An 18751-nucleotide genomic window follows, 5' to 3' on the forward strand; every position below is an offset into this window, starting at 1 on the left:
CTATAGATTTTTTTTTCTGGTTCGAGTCGGTTTTATCGGTTTCAAACCGGTCCCATCGTCCCATGTGCGTGTTGACTTGGTCATAGGTTGGATAGCCCGATGGTCCGGCCTGCCTATTCTTTAGTTGAGCTTGAACATGAACTTAAGGTACGCATGTTGAGATTCGAACCCAAAACACCAAGCCTGACAATTTCGAGCCTTATACGAAGGCTGGACATGGGCTAAGGTCTAGGCCCGATGCTCAGGTTGGGTTCGGGCTCAGGACCGGACATGCTCTAGACTAATCCTGGCCCGTGAACATGTCTTACTCAAACCGGTAACCACCAGACCCACCAAACACGAAGTGATGTGATTTCACTATTTCATTTCGTTGGCCGAGAAAGTCTTTTGTGTGGGAAAAAGATAAAGAAACGACGAGAAAGAGAAAATAAGAAAGAAAGAAATCAAAAGAAAAGAAGGCGGACCGAAAAAAGCCACGTACACAGTACACAAACTAGTCCTTACTACCCCTTACAAAGTTGATGTTTCAGAATTCAGACTAAAGACAATTACTTCTCCATTCTCCTTTCCTTCTTCCCTCGCTTCTCTCTCTCTCTCTGCTGTTGGGTATTTCATGTAGTATTCAAACTTCTCTACGACACTCTCCGGAACAGACACCAAAACCCTTACACTGTTTACGTCGCCGATGACCGGCAAAAACAGGCAATATATTTCACTCGCCAGAGGACCCATGTGCAGCGGCTTCCCTTCTCCGAAATCCAACTCTTCTAAACCTAATCTAGACCACTGAGAGATGACCAAACTCGTCGACAGGTCGGGCTTCGCTCGCCGTTCCTCCAAAAGATCCACCATTGACCTTACGTAGTCGTCGGTCAGAGATGCCCTCGCCTCCTGCACCAGTTTCACCCCGTGGTGTAAGTTACCACCAAGCAGCTCCTTAACCGTGGTCTCCGCGCATCCTAGCACGAATCCGTTGCCGTAGTACCCCTGCGGTAACTCTGGGCTAAATCTTTTCCTCACGTTCACGGAGAAGAGGAGCTTGATCTTCAGAGAGGGTGGAGGGTTGAGAGATCTTATCCAGCAGCGCCAGGTGTGCGACGCGAGGGCTTCGAAGGAGGTGCACTTTAGGGAGGGGACGCAGCGCCTCTTGAGGTGAAGGATATGGGATGGGGTGAAGGTTAAGCAAGTGGGGACGAGGGGCTGAGAGTGCAGAATGTGCATGAGGTCCACATGAGTAATTTTGTCCCGGGGGGCACTGTTGGTAAATTCCGGATGGCCGAATGCTACTTTCCGAGGGATCCGGGGTTTCAACAAGTGGCGACCGTGAAACGGTGCAATGGGGAGATGGGTGTTGGGTTTCGTGGTGTGGTGGGTCCAGTCGTGCAGGAACTGAGCAGTGCCGATGCCATCGCACAGACAGTGATTGATTGCGGTGCACAAGATCATCCCTCCGCAACGAAGCCTCGTTACCTGCACAAGGGTAAAAAAATTCCAATTCAGAGACAAGAATTCAGAACTGAGAAGGAAAGCGAGGGGCATTTTCGTCATTCAGGGAAGTAGGGAACACCAGCTGCTCCCGTTGAAAAGAACAGGCAGGATTGTAGGCTTATTGCTAAATTGAAATTGAAAGCAATTGGGAAAAAATGATGAAAAAGGAATTTTAGGAAAATCAGATTCCGAGGCTATGTTTGGTTAAAATCTTTTGTTTCAAAGAACCATGGTTTTAAAAATGCGTTTTGAGACAAAAAAATGATTATTTTTTTTACTACATTTTTTAGCTCAAAAGAATTAATTCTCCAAATGAGTTTTGATAAAAAAAAATAATAATAATAATTACTTTCAGCAATTTTCCTTAGAATCAGAAAATTTATCAAAATTAAATTTCTGGAAGAATGCCAAACACGATCTTAGAGTTAAAGTAAAATAATAAGTAATTGAGTTAATGCGTCATCTGTCTGAAATGTCCAAAACTCCATTTACTCGTATCGCCTTCCGTAATTGTTGGACAGGGTGATGGGTCGAGTTGGAAAAGTGGCAGCAGTCAGTGATCCGAAACTCGAAAGGGGGAAAAATGCGATGTGATCATGTGATCATTGATCAGCATCCAAACTTTAACAGGGGAATTTTGGGCCCAGAGAGCAAGTCGGATTGGATCGGGTCATCTACGGGACCCGCAACGATATATGATGGACGGAAATAGAAAAATTAGCTTTTATAAAGGTGGCACGCATATGATCTATTTCTAGAAAGATCAGAGGATTTACCTCGTTGTTTGTTGGGAAAGCAAAATGGATAAATCGGTGACCCGAAAGAAGAAATTGGGGATTCTTTCGCTATGCTTGTATCCTAATTTTCATTCAATGTAACATTCCTCTGGTATGTAGAAACTAGAGGTCCAACGACGGACCATGACCCGACCGCACTGGTATCGCTGTGAGCCGTGAGTAAGCTCAGTCGTTTTGCATTCTGCATTCGGTTTTTTTTTTTTTTTTTTTTCCCAGAAGAAAGAGATTTTAGTTAACGGAAAAGAAACAAGAAACCGAGTAATTAATGCCTGCAATCGGATCTCATCTTAGAATTCAGTGTTTTGTTGCAGAGCTTCAAAAAGAAGGAAAGAATCAGGGTAACGAAACTCTAACCGAAACCAATTAAATATAAACTCTGAAAAGAACAGAAGCACTGCAAAATGTAGCGAATACGTAAGATTAAAAGCACATGAACGAAAATCAAAGCTTGGGTTTGGAAGAATATAAGTTCAGAATTCAACAATGGAAAATACAGAAGAAAACGATAAATATGCAGCAGAAGTAACAGAAGAAAGGCTCACCTGAATGACAAGAGGAGGGATATCTAAGAAACTCTGACCATCGACTCTGTAAAGGAGCTTTCTCCAAGACCTGTTAGGTGTTCTTGAAGCTTCAAGAAACTCATCCACTGTAAAATCCATGAAAGCTTCTGCGAACACAGCACCTTCTCCATTGCAGTCAATCTCAAACTTGTCTTGATCTTCCGTGCTAATTCTCAACCTCCCTGCTAATGGATAGTAGTCGACGAGAACCCTTGAAAGTGAAGATTTCAAGCTCTCCGAGCTTACAGATTTCTTATAAGCATATACATACTTAATAGAGAATCTCAGAAACTTCTGGTCGTCGAGGTTAGAGAGAGAGAGTGAATGTCTGGGGGTGGGGCTCTCCGGGCAAACAAAAGTGGGTTTCTTTTGATAATAACAATCTGGAAGCTCTGAAGATGTAAACATGGTTATCTGTTCTTATTCTTGTGGTGGTGGTGGTGGTGGAAGCTGAAGCTGAGAAACAGGGAGAGAGAGAGAGAGGAGGGAGGAAGCAAAGCGAATGAAAGGTAGGAGAGTATGAGGGCATTTTGTAGATGCAGAGAAACTCAGAAACAGGGGTTCAGGATCAGATCTACGGTTGGATTTGACATGTACGATTAGATTCCTGTTTTATTAAATAGGATTTTTTTCGTATTTTGAGAAAGAAAAACTAAAACGAGAAAAGAAAAGATTAGGATATGGAGGATTTCTCGGCTTCTCGGGTGTTTTTGCGGTACAGTACTCGATAAATTGAGGCAGCGTTACGTTATTGTCTTCTTAAAGTTTAGGGTGCGTTTGGAATGAGTGTAAAACGTCATCAGCCTAAAAATATATTGATTTTATACTGATGACGTTTTACACTAAATAAAAAATGATTGTTGCTTTTCTGAAAATAATGATAAGTGAAATAATGTAATGTTCGGCATCTATAAAATCATGTAATTTTTATATGTAAAATTTTACTTTATTTTTATATGTAAAATAATGTAAAGTTTGGAATGAGTTAAAGAAAGAAATGATTGTTGCTTTTATATGAAATTTTAAAGTTTATATCGATTAACATATAAAATTACACTCCATCTAAACGCATGTAAAATTAAACTGAAATAAAGTTTTACATGGATAATAATTAGACCCTCTTTGCAAAAGCCTGAATAAAATATATACAACATAAATACATACAAAATATATGATTTTCCTTACTCCTTCCAAACGGAGCCTGAATAAAATAAATGAATAGTTGGGTACTGTCCACTGATCATATAAGATTTTCCTCTCTCGTCGGACGCGTAATGGCCGTAGAACCATAGAAGTAACTCGTGCGACATATACGTGTCCTCCTCACTCCTCTCCTCTCCTCAGTGGTAAAATTATGTAAAAGTTTCTCCCTTTCTTTCTGATCTGATCTGATCTGATCTGATGAAGCCTGAAGAAGGCGTGTGACTGTTGTGAGCAGTGACCACATGTTTCTCACGTGTCATATGCATATTGCATGACTGAGGATACACAAACACCAACCGTTGGATTGTCTGAATTGACATGAGATGGGATTGGTAGCAGCAAGGCAGCTTTTATTCCAATCTGATGTACGTAGTGAAAACGCCCTTTCAGACTAGTCTGAGGCGTGGAGGTGGTGGAGAGGTGCGTCATAAACTCATAATTAGTGATGAGAATGTTGCTTTGGGGAACGCTGTACAGAAAATGCCCACCGTCGGATATTGCTCTGTGGGGCTACTCATCCTTCACACGGTAGTGGGCAGTCCACGTTAGATTATGCAGATTTGTGGAGAAGCCCAGAAAAAGGAGGTACTGGACTACTGGGCTTGGTTGTTCATGTTCAGTTTGACAATCCGAGCCCATGCACAGTGCAAAACCTCAAATAGCACATATTCGGTCCAAAAGGGAGAGGGATCACCCGCATATGCGGACTAATTTCCGATGGGCCTTGGGCCGTGCCCCTCCGGTTCCGGTGCTGGCAGTGGCATAAATTGAATTCTGTTTAATTCTTTTTTGGTAAAAAAGGAAGGGAACCTCTTTTTGTGTCAGATTCTTATCTCAACAATCTGTCGTGTCAAACTTGGGCATTTTGGTGGGGCCCATATCCCTAGGGACACGTGAAACCGTCCCTCCTTTTACATATCTGACGGAGGAGCCACTTGTTATTCCACCGTGTTTGGGTCATTCTTGGCTCTTGCCTTTGCAGGTACACTGCCTACTTGCCTGCACCGCTAGAGGTTGTCCTCTGCTCTTTCTTCACTCCCAAGTCCTAACTCAAATGACTGAAGGCCCAATATGAAAACGTGGGCTCTCTCTCTTTAAATTATCACTTCTTTTGTAGTTTACTGTGTATTTGCATATTGCATATTCGGAACGGTTATAAATTATCACTTCTTTATAAATGGTATAAGAATTAATGTATAAACAAAGGTTTAAACTTAAATCACAAGATCGTGGGTCAATCTTGTATATAAGGGGAAGACAATTGATGTATCCAACAAAGGTATCAATGATGAGTCATAGTGTTTTAAGAGAATATAAACAATTGCTCCATGAACACTACTTAAGAATCTCTGTTTTACGTATACGTATAGGTTAATGGCTTTTATTTCTTTGGTTGATATTTATCGTGTTATTTATTTATTTATGGCCTTTCTTAGGGATTAAAAAAGTGAATTACACCCAACATTTCTTGTCAAACACTTATACTTAATAACTAATTAACTCATAATCAATAAGCTGGTATTCATCAAAATTGAAAAGGGAAAGGGGTGCTGCAATTAGTCAAAAGCTCCTTCGGGTATCATACCTTTTCGTCATCATAGACATAAAATGTGCCCTTGCATATAGAATTATTATGGACGAACGTGTCGTATAAATAGAGGTATTCGGACAGCCAAATTTTCTCCCGGGGTATTGATACTCCATGAATTCAAAGCATCTCAATCGAGCCTCCCTTCCGTGCAGATTAGATGCATTTTGGCTTGTGTCTCTGTTTATTCAATTCTCGTGAAGTCGTGATTTTCTTTTTATCAGATTTTGTTGTTTTTCTGAAGTACAGAGCTTTCAGCTATGTGTCTCGCTGCAAGCCACCTATGTGAGAGACCTAGAGAGAGAGAGATGATGATGATGAGAACACAGATTCCTCATCGATCAAGTTCCCTAAATAATGTAAAGGAGTTGTAGTTGTTTGTCCACCACATGGGAACCATAGACCAGTCCTTTTCCCAAAATTTCCCTCATCATTCACAGGTCTACAACCAGTCCAAGTCATATTTTGCGGCAAAGGGAAAGGGGATACCACGCATCTCCATTCTAGCTAGGCCATGGAGTTCAAAAGAATCACTCACACAGTCTGATGTTCATAAGAGAAAGCTCAAAAACTAAAAAGTAACAAATAATGTATTTAGGGTGTTGGGGGGGGGTGTTCAGAGAATAAAGTTGAATAAGTAATTTCTCTTTGTTCTTCCTTCCAATCTTTTGGAGTACTTGATCATGAACCTGGACTAGCTTCTTTCCTTAATTTCTAAGCACTTTTTGGAATCCACTTGATCAAGAACAATAGACTTAGCTTCTATCCCAGAATGATGAGAGCAAACCTACTCTTACAGTCTCTCTGCTTTGTATAATTGTATTGATTTCAGCATGGAATCAAATTCTAATCAAACCCATATATCTCAAATTTTTGCAAGCATATACCCGAACCTTTCCAAGTGTCTTCTAGAAGACAAGGCAGTTTGACATTAAAATGTTACGTATCTCTGTATACATGAACTCTATGACTAAAGTATTAAGGGAGATCTGCTTTTCTTTTGCTTACAAGATTTCCTTTTAATTTTTATTGATTGACGATAAGCTTCTGTTTTCTGCTAGTGAAAACCAAATCCCAGAAATAAAACACTGATTCAATGTAAGGCAGTAGCATGTAAGGAAGAATAAAATAAAAAAGAAAACTTATGCCATTTGAAAGAAGCAAAGCTTATATTCTAATCTTCTATAATATCCATTCAAGGCAGGCAGTGAATATATGTGATAATGGGTTTTACTTTATTCTCTCAAATGAAAAGCTATGTATATATGCAGAAAGCAATTAAGGACCTCTTAAGGTGGAGCACCTAGGCACCATGCACGGACCTCACTCAAAGTCATGCAGTGGCCCTTTGATGGGTGGAGCTAATACATCTTTTAGCCCAGCTTCCCCCAGTCAGCTTTTTGGGCAATTGGCCATTTGGGTTGAAGAGTAGATCCTTTAAACGTTACTTAAAGTTGTTTATACGTGATCAGTAAATTTTTTAGCATAGATTTTGCTGTTGATGCTTTAGTAGAAAAATAAGGTGCTCAAGCATCGTGATTGGCTACGGGAGTATCTCTAGCATCGTGATTGGGTAGAGAGTTTGATTATCAAAATGTCCTCATAGATAAGATACTTCCCTAAGCCAATCACGCACAGCGTCTTAGCACCAAGTTTTTGATGCTCAATCAAATTCCTTTTTGAGGGGTGTATGTGTGTTTTTGTATTTGTGCTTTTTCCAATGGAACACAAGTCACCAACTGAATTATTGGGTCATTGGTCATTCCTAAATTTAAATTAGAACTTAATTGTTTACTTTGAGGCTTTATTCGCTTTTTCGGGAAGTTATAATCTTCCCCGTAGGTGGAAAAGTTATCCACCTGGAGATGGGTATCATTTACCTGGAAAAACGATATTCAGGGAAAATAAATTTTCCATAGACCCCACATAAATCAGAAAGGAGAACATAAGTATCTTGGTCAATGGGAACCAAAATCCCATTGACCAACTTTCCCCCTCTCAAAATCCAAATAGCGGGCCCTAAATGTATTTTTTTTTTCTTGACATATCGGTCAGCTTTGGAACATTTTGTCACTGAAAATTCTATGGAATGGTTTTGACATGGACCTCAGTGCTGCAATATGATGGGCCTTAAGAAAAAGTATGCACAATCCAATTAATGTTAGGCCCAGATTTAAAAGATTTAAGCTTTTTAAAGGCACTAGAAAATGTATGTGTGCTTTGCATGAGCCAATTTTAGACGATGATGCCACTAAATAATATGTACCCAAAATTTTCTACATTTTTTGATATTTCCATCTGTATGAAAAATAATTTTATTTATCACATTTAGTTTTGCCTAATATGATGAATATGTAATATTAGAAATGTGCATTAAAATTATTTGATAATGCATATAGATCTAATTAATAGAATTTATTGGTGTGAAAATTACCTTAAATATAGGATTTAATGGCATAAAAGTTATCAATGTGTAGTACTATCCAAAAAAAAAAAAAAGGATAATAGGAATTAATACCTTAAATGCAAGACTAAATGAGAAGGAATTGAATGAGGTGATATGTAGAAATTCAAATTACATTTTCTACCCTCACAATTAGAAAGTGACTAAATTAAAATAGGGTATTCTAGTCAAAATGAGTTCTACAAGTTCATTCATACTTTTAATAGTACTTGATGTAACCGTTTTCGGTCACGTACCAATGTTTTGTGATGTAAAAATTTTTTGGCAAAGTACCTCGTTATTCGACCCGGTGGTGGCGTACCTTAGTGACGAGCTACTTGGTGGCGAACTACCTTGGTGGCGAACTGCCTGGGGGCGAACTACCTTGGTGGCGAACTGCCTGGGGGCGAATTGCCTGGGGGCGAACTCCCCGGTGGCGAACTTCATGGGGGCGAACTACCTGGGGGCGAACTGCTTGGGGGCGAACTCCCTGGTGGCGAACTCCTTGGTGGCGAACTGCCTGGGGACGAACTGCCTTAGTGGTGAACTGCCTACTAGGCGGTCGATGCCTTAGAGAATGTTGGAGCTCCCTGGTGCGGCGCAATCCGACTGCCCTCAGCATGAGGCGGTCTTCTTTCCTTTGTAGGCTGCGGGAGATGAGGGACCTGCGAGAACTTCATCTTTTTCTCCTCTTTGTAGGTGGCGGGAGCTGAGAGACCTGCGAGAACTCCATCTTTTCCTCCTCTTTGTAGGTGGCGGGAGCTAAGGGACCTTTGAGAACTCCATCTTTTCCTCCTCCTTGTAGGTGGCGGGAGTTGAGGGACCTTCGAGAACTCCATCTCTTCCTCCTTGTAGCTGGGGGGAGCTGAGGGACTTCTGAGAACTGCATCTTTTCCTCCTCTTCGTAGGCGGCGGGAGCTGAAGGACCTGCGAGAACTGAATCAGAAGTCCTGGGAGTACTTTCCCGGTGGGGGCTCTCCGATGCTTAAGTTAGCACTCTTATTGTAGAGAGCTTTGAAGATAATATGAGAGAGCTAGAGAGCAGGGTTACTTCCCTTTCCTTTCCCTCCCCTTCCCCTTTGGGGGGTGAGGTCTTTATATACCGGAGTCTTCGCGGGTTAGGTGGGTGAAAAGCCTCCAAACGGTAAGACTCGTCGCATCCGGTCATAACCGGGTTACGGTGGTGAACTCCTCGAGGTCGTCAGGCTGGCGCTTGTGTCAGGCGGCCAGGTCGGCGCCTGGGCCGGGTTGTCAGAGGGGTGCCTGCGTCAGTCGGCGGGTCAGTGTTTAGGCCAGGTCGTCAGGTTGGCGCCTGTGTCAGTCGGCGGGACAGTGCCTAGATCAGGTCGTCAAGCTGGCGCCTGTGTCAGTTAGCGGGTCAGTGTCTAGATTAGGTCGTCAAGCTGGCGCCTTGGTCGGATCATGCGCTAGGCTGGTCCAGGTCAGTCAGGTCGCGCAGGCCGTGCACAGTTCGCGCAGGTCGTGTGCAGTTCGCGCAGGCCGCGCGCTAGGCCGCGTGCAGTTCGCACAGGCCGCGCGCGCCGCGCAGGCGCGCGTCAAGTCGCGCGCAAGTCGCGCCAGGCCGGCCAGACAGGTGCCTAGGTGGGTCACCAACTTCGTAAGTTTGTTGGTTGGGTGTTTTCCTAGTTGTCACGAGGTGCCACGTGTCACAATTTTACTGGAGGGCCAAATCTGCCCTCATCAGTACTAGTAAACGTGTACGTGCATTTTCACGTGGTAGTATCTCTAAGACAAAACTATTTATAATTTATGGTCATTTTTTTATAATTCATTTATCCAAAAATTAATTAAGGTATTAAGTGAGTAGTTTCTGAACAGTTATAATTCATGGTTCTAACACCCTGGCAGTTTTTGAACAGTTATAAGTGGGCAATTTCTGAAGTGAATAAAGGACACATATACCCTCTTTATACTTGTTGTATGCTTAGACAAAATGGTAAAAAACGTCCAATAAAAATTTCAGAAAGATGGGGCATTCACTCTTTTATAGGTAGTATAGATATAGATAAATGGGTTTGACTATGATACTAGAAAGACATCATATCGGAAAAACTTACAACCAATCAACCAGTATCATAAAATAGATGACCAATCAGGTGGTATTCATCAAATTCAAAGGGGTGCTTTGATTGGTCAAATCTCTTTCGGTACCATGTCTTTCCGATATTGTAGATTTCCATATATATATAGATAGATAGATAGATAGATAGATAGATGGATAGATATAAATATGAGACTGGAATTGAGTTGAAATTACAAAACATATGGCAGTCTCATAGCATTAGTCATCAATACAAGCCCACTAGTTGGTATCAAAAAACCAAAAATCAAAACAAAATGAAAATAATCCTACTAGTCCTCAAGTCTTAGGAGGTTGAAATAAAAATTCCATTTGCATTGGTGTAAATACATGGGAGTGCAGTAGGTTTTTGTAAATTCTGCTTTACTATTGTCACAGATTTGACTTTGTCCTATTTGTTTATGAGAAGTAAAACGAAGCTACCTTCACTTTAAATTAAAGAGAATGGAGGTAGGGGGAGGGTTATATGTCTAGGAGTAAGATAGGATGCAAGGTGATGTAATCCCCATTTTATATGATAAAGAATTGAAGTAAAGGAAACATCGGTCTTGGGACACGAAATTTTTACTGCAAGTAAGAACAAAAGAGGCAAAACTAAATAGGGTACAAATTTTGCAAACTAAACTGAATAGAAAATGAAAAATCATAATTACAAACAATTGAAAGTAAAATTAAATCTGGTACAAATTTTGCACTGGATTAAGATTTGCATTGCAATGAAACACAACATTAGTTTATTTTAAGTTTCAACTTCACAGAAATTAGTACAGGAAAAAGCTACATGATTGTCATAATCTTCTCACCATCGTGTTGTGGTCAAGACTAAGTTTGGAAAGAGTGCAAATACAAGTTTAGAAATATGATAAAATACAAAAAACTCCCCTGAAGTTTCTAACAATCATAAAAACCTTACCTATAGATTCGTTTTAACACTATCTCCACAAAACTTTTGAAAAACTCAACAAAAGCCTCCCATCAATCACTAGTCCAGGCGGAAACCAAAATTGCCCTTATTCGAGCAATATCTCATTCATGCTTTTTATTATTCATTTCTAGAACAAAACTCTAACACTTGTAATGGTGCCATAGTTGGAGAATAATTTCCATTTTTCAGTTCTTCACCAACGATTATTCTTAACTGGTAGGTTTTCTTTTATTTCCCTTCTTTGTTTGAAAGCTCATTCACTCTATTCATTTTCTCTCTCAGTTTCTTCACTAAAACAACTTAGAACCTAATTTTTGGAGTGAATCTTAATGGTTGAATTAGTAATAGGACTGTGAATTTAGGATTTATTTGGTTGCTTTAATTTAGTGTTTCTACTTTGCCATGGAAGAAGAGGAGGAATGTGTGGGCATTTACATGCTTTCTCTGGAAATCGAGCATTCGAACCATGACAAGCTGTAGGAGCTTGAGGAGTTCCCAAATGTTCAAGAATGCAAGCTTGTTCCAGAGATGGATGATTTGTAGCTTGTAAAGGGATCACCTGTTGTTACTGAAGGGGCTGATGTGGCTAGAGAAGGAGATGCTATGGTTGGAGAAGGGGCTGTTGTGGCTGGAGAAGATGCTATGCCAATGGAAGAGGTGGAGGTCGAGATGGAGATGGAAACGTAGAGGAGGCTGACGTTAAAGAGACTACCAAAAGTGGCGGGAAGCACAAGCGAGGACAGTAGGCAAAGGTTTAGCTCAGATATTTATTCAAGGTAGTAGAAATGATTGATTTTGAGAGAGATTGCTAGAAGGAGGACAAAATTAAAAATGAAGTCTCTAAAAATGTTTGGCAAAACATTAAGACTATACATATTGCCCCTAATAACATGGAGGATAAAAGGATTTCGGGGTGCAATCCTAAGGGGACCTTCTCTATCAAATCAACTTATTTACTCAAGTGTTCCTCTATTTCATATCCTCCTATCAACCTTAATTGGTTGAATGGCATTTGGAAGTTGAAATGCCCTCCAAAGATCAAAATACTTCTATTTTTTCTGTTTAAAAATAGACTGCCTATTAAAAGTCACTTGAGGAAAAGAGGATTTAATATTGATGGCTCTTGTAGTTTTTGTGGGCTTGAGAAGGATATTGCACATATTTTTAAAGTTGGTGATCACACAAAGCAAGTTTGGATGACTTTAAACGCTCCCTTGGAAGGCCCAAAGGAAAATGAAAATCTAAGTGACTAGTGGATAAGAATGTGCACTAAATAAGAAAGCAAAAGTCTTTTTGTTAAGGAAAAACTAGATTTTGTTTTATGGGTGGTCTGGAAAAATAGGAATTCTAAAACTTTTAATGATGGTACTACTCCCATTCCAATACTATTAGATAGAGCTCTAAATATGTTTACGATTTTTTTTTATGGGAATAAATTCAGTACCTTTTTCATATCTCACAAGTTGTGGAAACAAATTAGTTGGAATGCTCCAAAACATGGTTTTACTAAAATAAACTTTGATATCTCTCACAATAGTGATGGAAAATGTTCAGTGGCCTTTATGGTTCGAAACCATCTTGGTAAGGTGCTAGCAGTCAAAGGATATAAACTTGGTACTTGTTCCATCAACTAGGCTACAACTTAGGCTGCATGGGAAGCCCATGTCCAAGCTACAAACTATAGGGAGTTTCCTATCATCATAGAGAGAGATTCGTCTCTTGTCATCTCCTGCCTCAAAAGAAAGGTGGATGTTCCTTGGAATCTGGAAGGTACTATCTTAAGCTACTTACGAAAGAGAAATATGTTCGAAGGAGATCTTCATTATCAACATGTCTACAGAGAAGCAAATCAGGCAGCTGATTGGCTGGCTTGGGAGGCTCTTTCTTCTTCTTCTTCTTCTTCTCTAGATTTTAGCATCTCATTTCTTCCCTCTTCTCTTCTTCTTGTTTGTTCTATTGACTTTTGGGGACATACTACCCCCCGTTGTGTGTAGTACATTTTTTTTTTCAAAAAAAAGAAAAAAAGATATACTTAGGGTACTCTCAAGCCCAAACCTTAACATTTGTAGAAAAAATAGTGGACATTGCTCTTGAACTGATAATTCCAAGGAATATTGGTGAAGTTGTTCTTACATTGAAAAAAGGAATTTGTAAAGACTTAGAGTTCGAAGCACAAGAAGAATGGAGAGCATAGACAAATGCTTGGTCAAGCCATACAGCTAGTTAGAGAAGAATCTCCAAATAATTATTGTCTATGATTTTTGCTATAGGTAAGCCATATAGTGTTCCTCTTTGATGGAGTTTAGGGATGGGAGTTTTCGATCAGGGGTTCCTCTCTCTTTGAATTGCATAGGGTTCCTATAGGTTCCTCTCTCTTTAAAATAGGATTATTTTAGTAATTTTGAATGTAAAATAATTTACAAAAAGGTAGAATGGGTATTTGAAAAAAATTGATATATCAACTTAACGTTTTTTCTTTGGTTCATTGACAGAAAGGAAGTTTTTGTTGAGTTTTTCAAAAGTTCAGGGGAGATATTTGTTAAAATGAAACTATAGGAGATGTTTTTATGATTGTCAGAAACTTCAGGGGAGGTTTTTGTATTTTACCATTAGAAATATGAAATACAAGGATTTACATTGTACATATTTGTATGTATATTCTTTCTAGTTTCCAAACTAAGATCAAGGGAATTTCTTAGATACAATTAGTGCTAGAGCTCAACCCTCTGTACGAAATATACCTTTCGATGTGGCTCTAAATTCTATTTGTTGTGGATCCAAGTTAGGGATTCATGACTTTTCTGATATCCTTAAATCATAATCATGATTGAGAAACATCATCATCATTCTCATTTTCATTTATATGTGCCTTATTGAACTTAATATTAAAAAAGTTATCTGCCATCTATTGCCTTTTTCTACCCTTAAAAGCGAGTAATTTCATCTACCAAGCTTGAATCTAAGGATTGCTTATATGGACAAACAATGTTTGTTCAAGTCATAGCTGCACTCTAGACGAACTAGGGATCTTCCTTGTGCCAACTTCTCAATAAGATTTCCTACTTCTTTTCGAGCTTATCTCCGACCTTGATTCATGGATTAATTTCAAACCAAAAAAATATTACGATTTGATCCATCTACTTTTTGAGTTTATCTGTCGATTTAGTGGGTACTGTAGGACCAATCATTTTGCTCCATAGGATACATAAATGCAAGTAAGAGATTGAGGGCCTATGCTTTGAAGTCTAACATTTGAAAGTGCAATAATTACATTAAAAGGTATATTGGTATTAGTGAACTTTTCTTTCCTCTGAACTTTGAATGCAAAGAATGTTGTTTTGAATTCTGAACTCTAAATTCTGAAAATTATCAAATATCCATTTTGACCCCATATATGAGAGTTTTATGGGGTCAAATATCTATTATCAAGTGATTGCGAGCCATATATATTTTAATTATTACTTTTCACTTCATTTAATTCCATCTTATTAAGTCTTATATTAAGTTATTAACTCCCATTCTCCCTAATTAAACCCTATATTAAAGTTTTTTTTCACTAATAAGCGCTATTAATTAGATCTATTATTAATATTTTCAACAGTATAAACCCATGTATTTTAAAGTTGACTCATAAACAAAACCATTTTTTCATCTAAGTGGTAACTAAGCAATTCAACCATCCAAATCAAATTGGTTAACCCATGAATTCACAATTAACAATAATTTTTCTAAATAAAAATAAATATAAAAATTTACACAAAATGTAGAAAGAAATTGGACATATATATGATATTTTATTAATCAAATTAAAAAATTAAGGGTGATAAACAAAAATAATTTTTATTGACAATGAAAACGAAATACATAATTTAGAACCAACAAAAAATGAAACTATTTTTCTATTTGGTGAAAATTAATAGTTCTACTTTTGGGTTAAATGTGTTGACCTATAATGTCTTAATTAAATAATTAAAATTAATAAAAGATAAAAAGACAAAAATACATAATTTTGCAAAAGAATTAGGCACATGTATAATGTCATGTATTTACCATATTAATAGAAAAATAAGTGCAACATATCAGAACTATTTTTACGCACATAAGAATATAAACAATCATAGAAAAATACTGAACACATTTAAAATTCCGATTTTGCAATTTGCATGCGATTAATAATCAAATTGAATTCAAATTTGATTTCATTGGGTCCCGAATTAAAACCGAAATCCAATTATATTGTAATATTTATTGGTTTTAATATATAAAATGCATATAATTATATTTAAAATTATAAAAATATATTTTTATAAATTATATTACATATAAATTTATTATATATATATATATATATAATAAATTCAATATGTTATATTTATATTAATTTATTATATATAAATGTTGAAAAGTAATTAAATCTTTATGTTTTATTTTATAAATGAACACGGTATCAAATTAAAACTAAATCTAATTGGATTTTAGATTAGATTCAAATTCAAGTTTTCAATAGCGGATCATATTTGGATGCAAGTTTTCAATAATCAGATTGGATTTGGATTTTTATCAATTTGATCTAAATCTAATTCGTCTATAGCCCTTCAAGTGGGGGCTCTCTCATTTACAACATTTATTCAGAAGTCTAACCTTGTAGGTTCAGTGAAAGATCGAGAGTTGTAAACAAAAGTGGCAAAAGAAAATCATTTAGCAAGCTTCCTAATTTTTCTTAGAACCCAGTGTACATTTCTTTTAATATTTTTAAAAATGGTATGATTTCTAATTTTATTAATTAGATCTATATCCAATAATATAAAACTCATATGAAAAATGACCCAAAAACAAAACCTTCTTCTGTCCACATGGCAAGTAAGCAATTCGGCCATACAAGTCAAACGGGTCAACCCACCCATACCCACCCAAGACATTTAACCGATGCATATATATTTTCCAAATACCAATTTACCCTTTTATAAAATGGGTACTTAAATAACTAACAGATGAAAGAATAGATTACACTGATTAGTAACAGTTGCTAGAAAATGGATATTATATTCTGGTTGAAGTGGCCGAACTAAGCCCCATTACAGACAAAGACCAATATGTCCCTCACTTTCGTTTCATGCTTGGGGTTTGTCATACCAAAGAAGTCATCATAGGTGTTGATCTCCATTGTCTTGTTGAGATAAACAACAATAGTCGTGCTCACAAACAATTGGATGCAATCACCCATGAGCTCTTCTTTGCACTTGTTGTTGCAGACCACACTAACCTATCTCAAGAGGGATGTGGAATCATATCCAAGACGGGAAACACTCTCTTGTATGTTTGGAGGAGAACCTCCCAAAGATTGACAATCAAAGAAGAAAGCCAAGACCAAGCTCCTAACAAAGCTACCAACGACAACAGAGAAGCAAAACCCGACCTAGCCATAGTGAAAAGCTTGCCACCCTTGCTTCAAAATGATAACCTCGCAAAATTCCCATGATCAAAGCTTGTGTATAGGTCATCAGTCTAATGGAGAAACCAAATACTCAATTGATACTCTGATAGTCATTTCACTTAAATTTCAATATGCAAAATTTAAAACCTAATAAAAGGAGAAAAAAAAATAAAAAATGAGTAGCGGTTCTAGTCACCATACATTAGTAAATCTAAGAGGTGAGCACAATGACACCACTGACCTCCTTGATCTTCTTCTCCACAATCTTGGATACGAGCTTGGTCTTCACAACGACGGGATGAGTAAACGAACTAGGTAACATCGACAATGGGCGGAGGTCTTCTCCTTCACATCTTAAGGCTAGGGATCATAAACCAGAGCTTGTCGATGTTGATGATGGGGCAATAGAACTTGTTGCGAAGCTTATGGAAGTAACGCATACCCACCTTACCGAAGTAACCAAGATGGTATTTGTTGAAGAGGATCTGGTGGCGATGCATGCCTCCAGCGTTTCGACGACCTCCTAGGTGCCCTCTCTTCTTCCTATTCTTCTTGAAGTGGGTCATTATTTTTCTCTCACACCAGAAACCCCTTTGGTTTCTCTTCCCTTCATAGTTGATAACTCTTCAAACTACTAGGAATTTGATCCGAATCGGACTAAAGAAACTCTTTGCAGTCCCTGGACACGATTCCCATAGTATAATGCAAAGTCAGAAATCGATTCGGCACGATGGAAATTAAAGCTCTCATGAGTTTACAGACGATAATATGTCTATAGGGGTATTTTATTTAAAATAGATGCAAAGGGTAAAATAGGCAGTTGCAAAAAATTGTTCCATCAGTTTAGCGTTTTCCGTTTTGGTCATTGACGAAAGGGGAGGTTTTTGTTAATTTTTTCAAAAATCTGGGGGAGGTTTTTGTTAAAATGAAATTATAGGGGAGGATTTTATTATTGTCAGAATATTTAGGAAAGATTTTTGTATTTTACTCTATATAAACAGAAAAAATATAAATTTTATAAAAAAAGTTAGATACATTATTATTACCATTATCATCATTTAAAATTGTCATGCGCAAAGGAAATGCATAATTATTAGTGATTAATAAATGTGTCTATTTCATGCTAACTCACTTAACTCAAATTTGACCTGTTTATAACCCAAAGTTTCAAGTATTAGATCATGCATGTATATTTGGTTGAGATAATTATGGTAAGGATGACATTGAATGGTTTTTATGGATTCATTTAGATAATGATTTAATGTTTATTTTACCATTTAAATATTTTTATTGTTTAATTTAAAAAGGTTAATTGTGTCGGTTTTATACTAATTTGGGTTACATGTGTTATTTAGTATGGAGTTAAACGAATTAATTGTGTTAATTAAGGTTACAAAGGTCGTGCTGTATTACTCGTGTAATAAACAAGTTATATTCGTGTTTGAAAATTTAACATGATTAATTAATCATTTTTTGTTCGTATTGACCCATATATTTGAATACCCCTACTTTGATATGACACAAACACGACACATGAATGCAAATTGTCTCCCCTATTATTTGGTAAATAAAGAAATTATTAATAATATGAAAAAAAACATGATAATAAAATAGGTAGGGAGGTTGATGGTGCGTAACCTGGATGCTCATAGCTGGAAGGTAGTTCGAATATTGGTTGCTTAGCTGGATGGTTGAAGTGCAAGAAAACAATGTTTAGAGAGCTCGGGGTGGCTTACCTGGTGTGGGCAATCCGATGCTTAAGTTAGTAATGCGAGCTGAAAGCTTGATAACAAGTAGGCTAGTGAGAAATAAATCGCACATACCTTGTGACGTTGAGGTTGATGCCATTATATAGGTGAGCTGTCGTATGTCTTACGAAACACCTTCGAGATCCCCATCTCGTATTGTTAGGAGTCCGTTCCGTACCAAGAGGTGGACATCGTGTTAGCCGATAAGGCTTATCGAATTCGTCCGATCCGGGTGGGATGAGAATAAGGCTCACAAATGTGCAATGTGATCCCAAAGTGGTCGGAGACGGTTGGCTTGTTTCTAGAAGTTTTTTTGTAAGGGGTTAATTGAACCGTGAACCTTTCTTCCAAACTGAACCGATCCTTTAATTTTTAGAAAATCGTAAAATGAAACCAAACCAAACTCAATTGGTTAATTAGTTGATCGAATTAGTTAATCAAAACTGTAAAATGAAACCAAT

General features: G+C 37.8%; 1 protein-coding gene across 1 annotated transcript; it reads right to left on the reverse strand.

The window, feature by feature from the left end:
- Nucleotides 1-335: 335 nt before the first annotated feature.
- LOC148876458 (alcohol acyltransferase 9-like) lies at nt 336-3381 on the reverse strand. Its single transcript, XM_088966988.1, has 2 exons — nt 2828-3381; nt 336-1470 (listed from the first exon to the last, which is right to left on the reverse strand). Exons 1-2 carry the CDS (start codon nt 3254-3256, stop codon nt 511-513), a joined length of 1389 nt encoding a protein of 462 aa, XP_088823114.1. The 5' UTR covers nt 3257-3381; the 3' UTR covers nt 336-510.
- Between the last annotated feature and the right edge of the window lie 15370 nt (nt 3382-18751).

Source organism: Nelumbo lutea, chromosome 1 (assembly GCF_056320005.1).
Source record: "Nelumbo lutea isolate HS-2025 chromosome 1, American lotus-T2T, whole genome shotgun sequence".
NCBI lineage: Eukaryota > Viridiplantae > Streptophyta > Magnoliopsida > Proteales > Nelumbonaceae > Nelumbo > Nelumbo lutea.

Excerpts from the sequence above, each read along its gene's own strand:
- LOC148876458 (XM_088966988.1), bottom strand. The coding sequence starts at position 3,256 with ATGTTTACATCTTCAGAGCTTCCAGATTGTTATTATCAAAAGAAACCC. Across the intron at positions 1,471-2,827 it reads TCCCTCCTCTTGTCATTCAG|GTAACGAGGCTTCGTTGCGG; the intron begins GTGAGCCTTTCT and ends ACCCTTGTGCAG.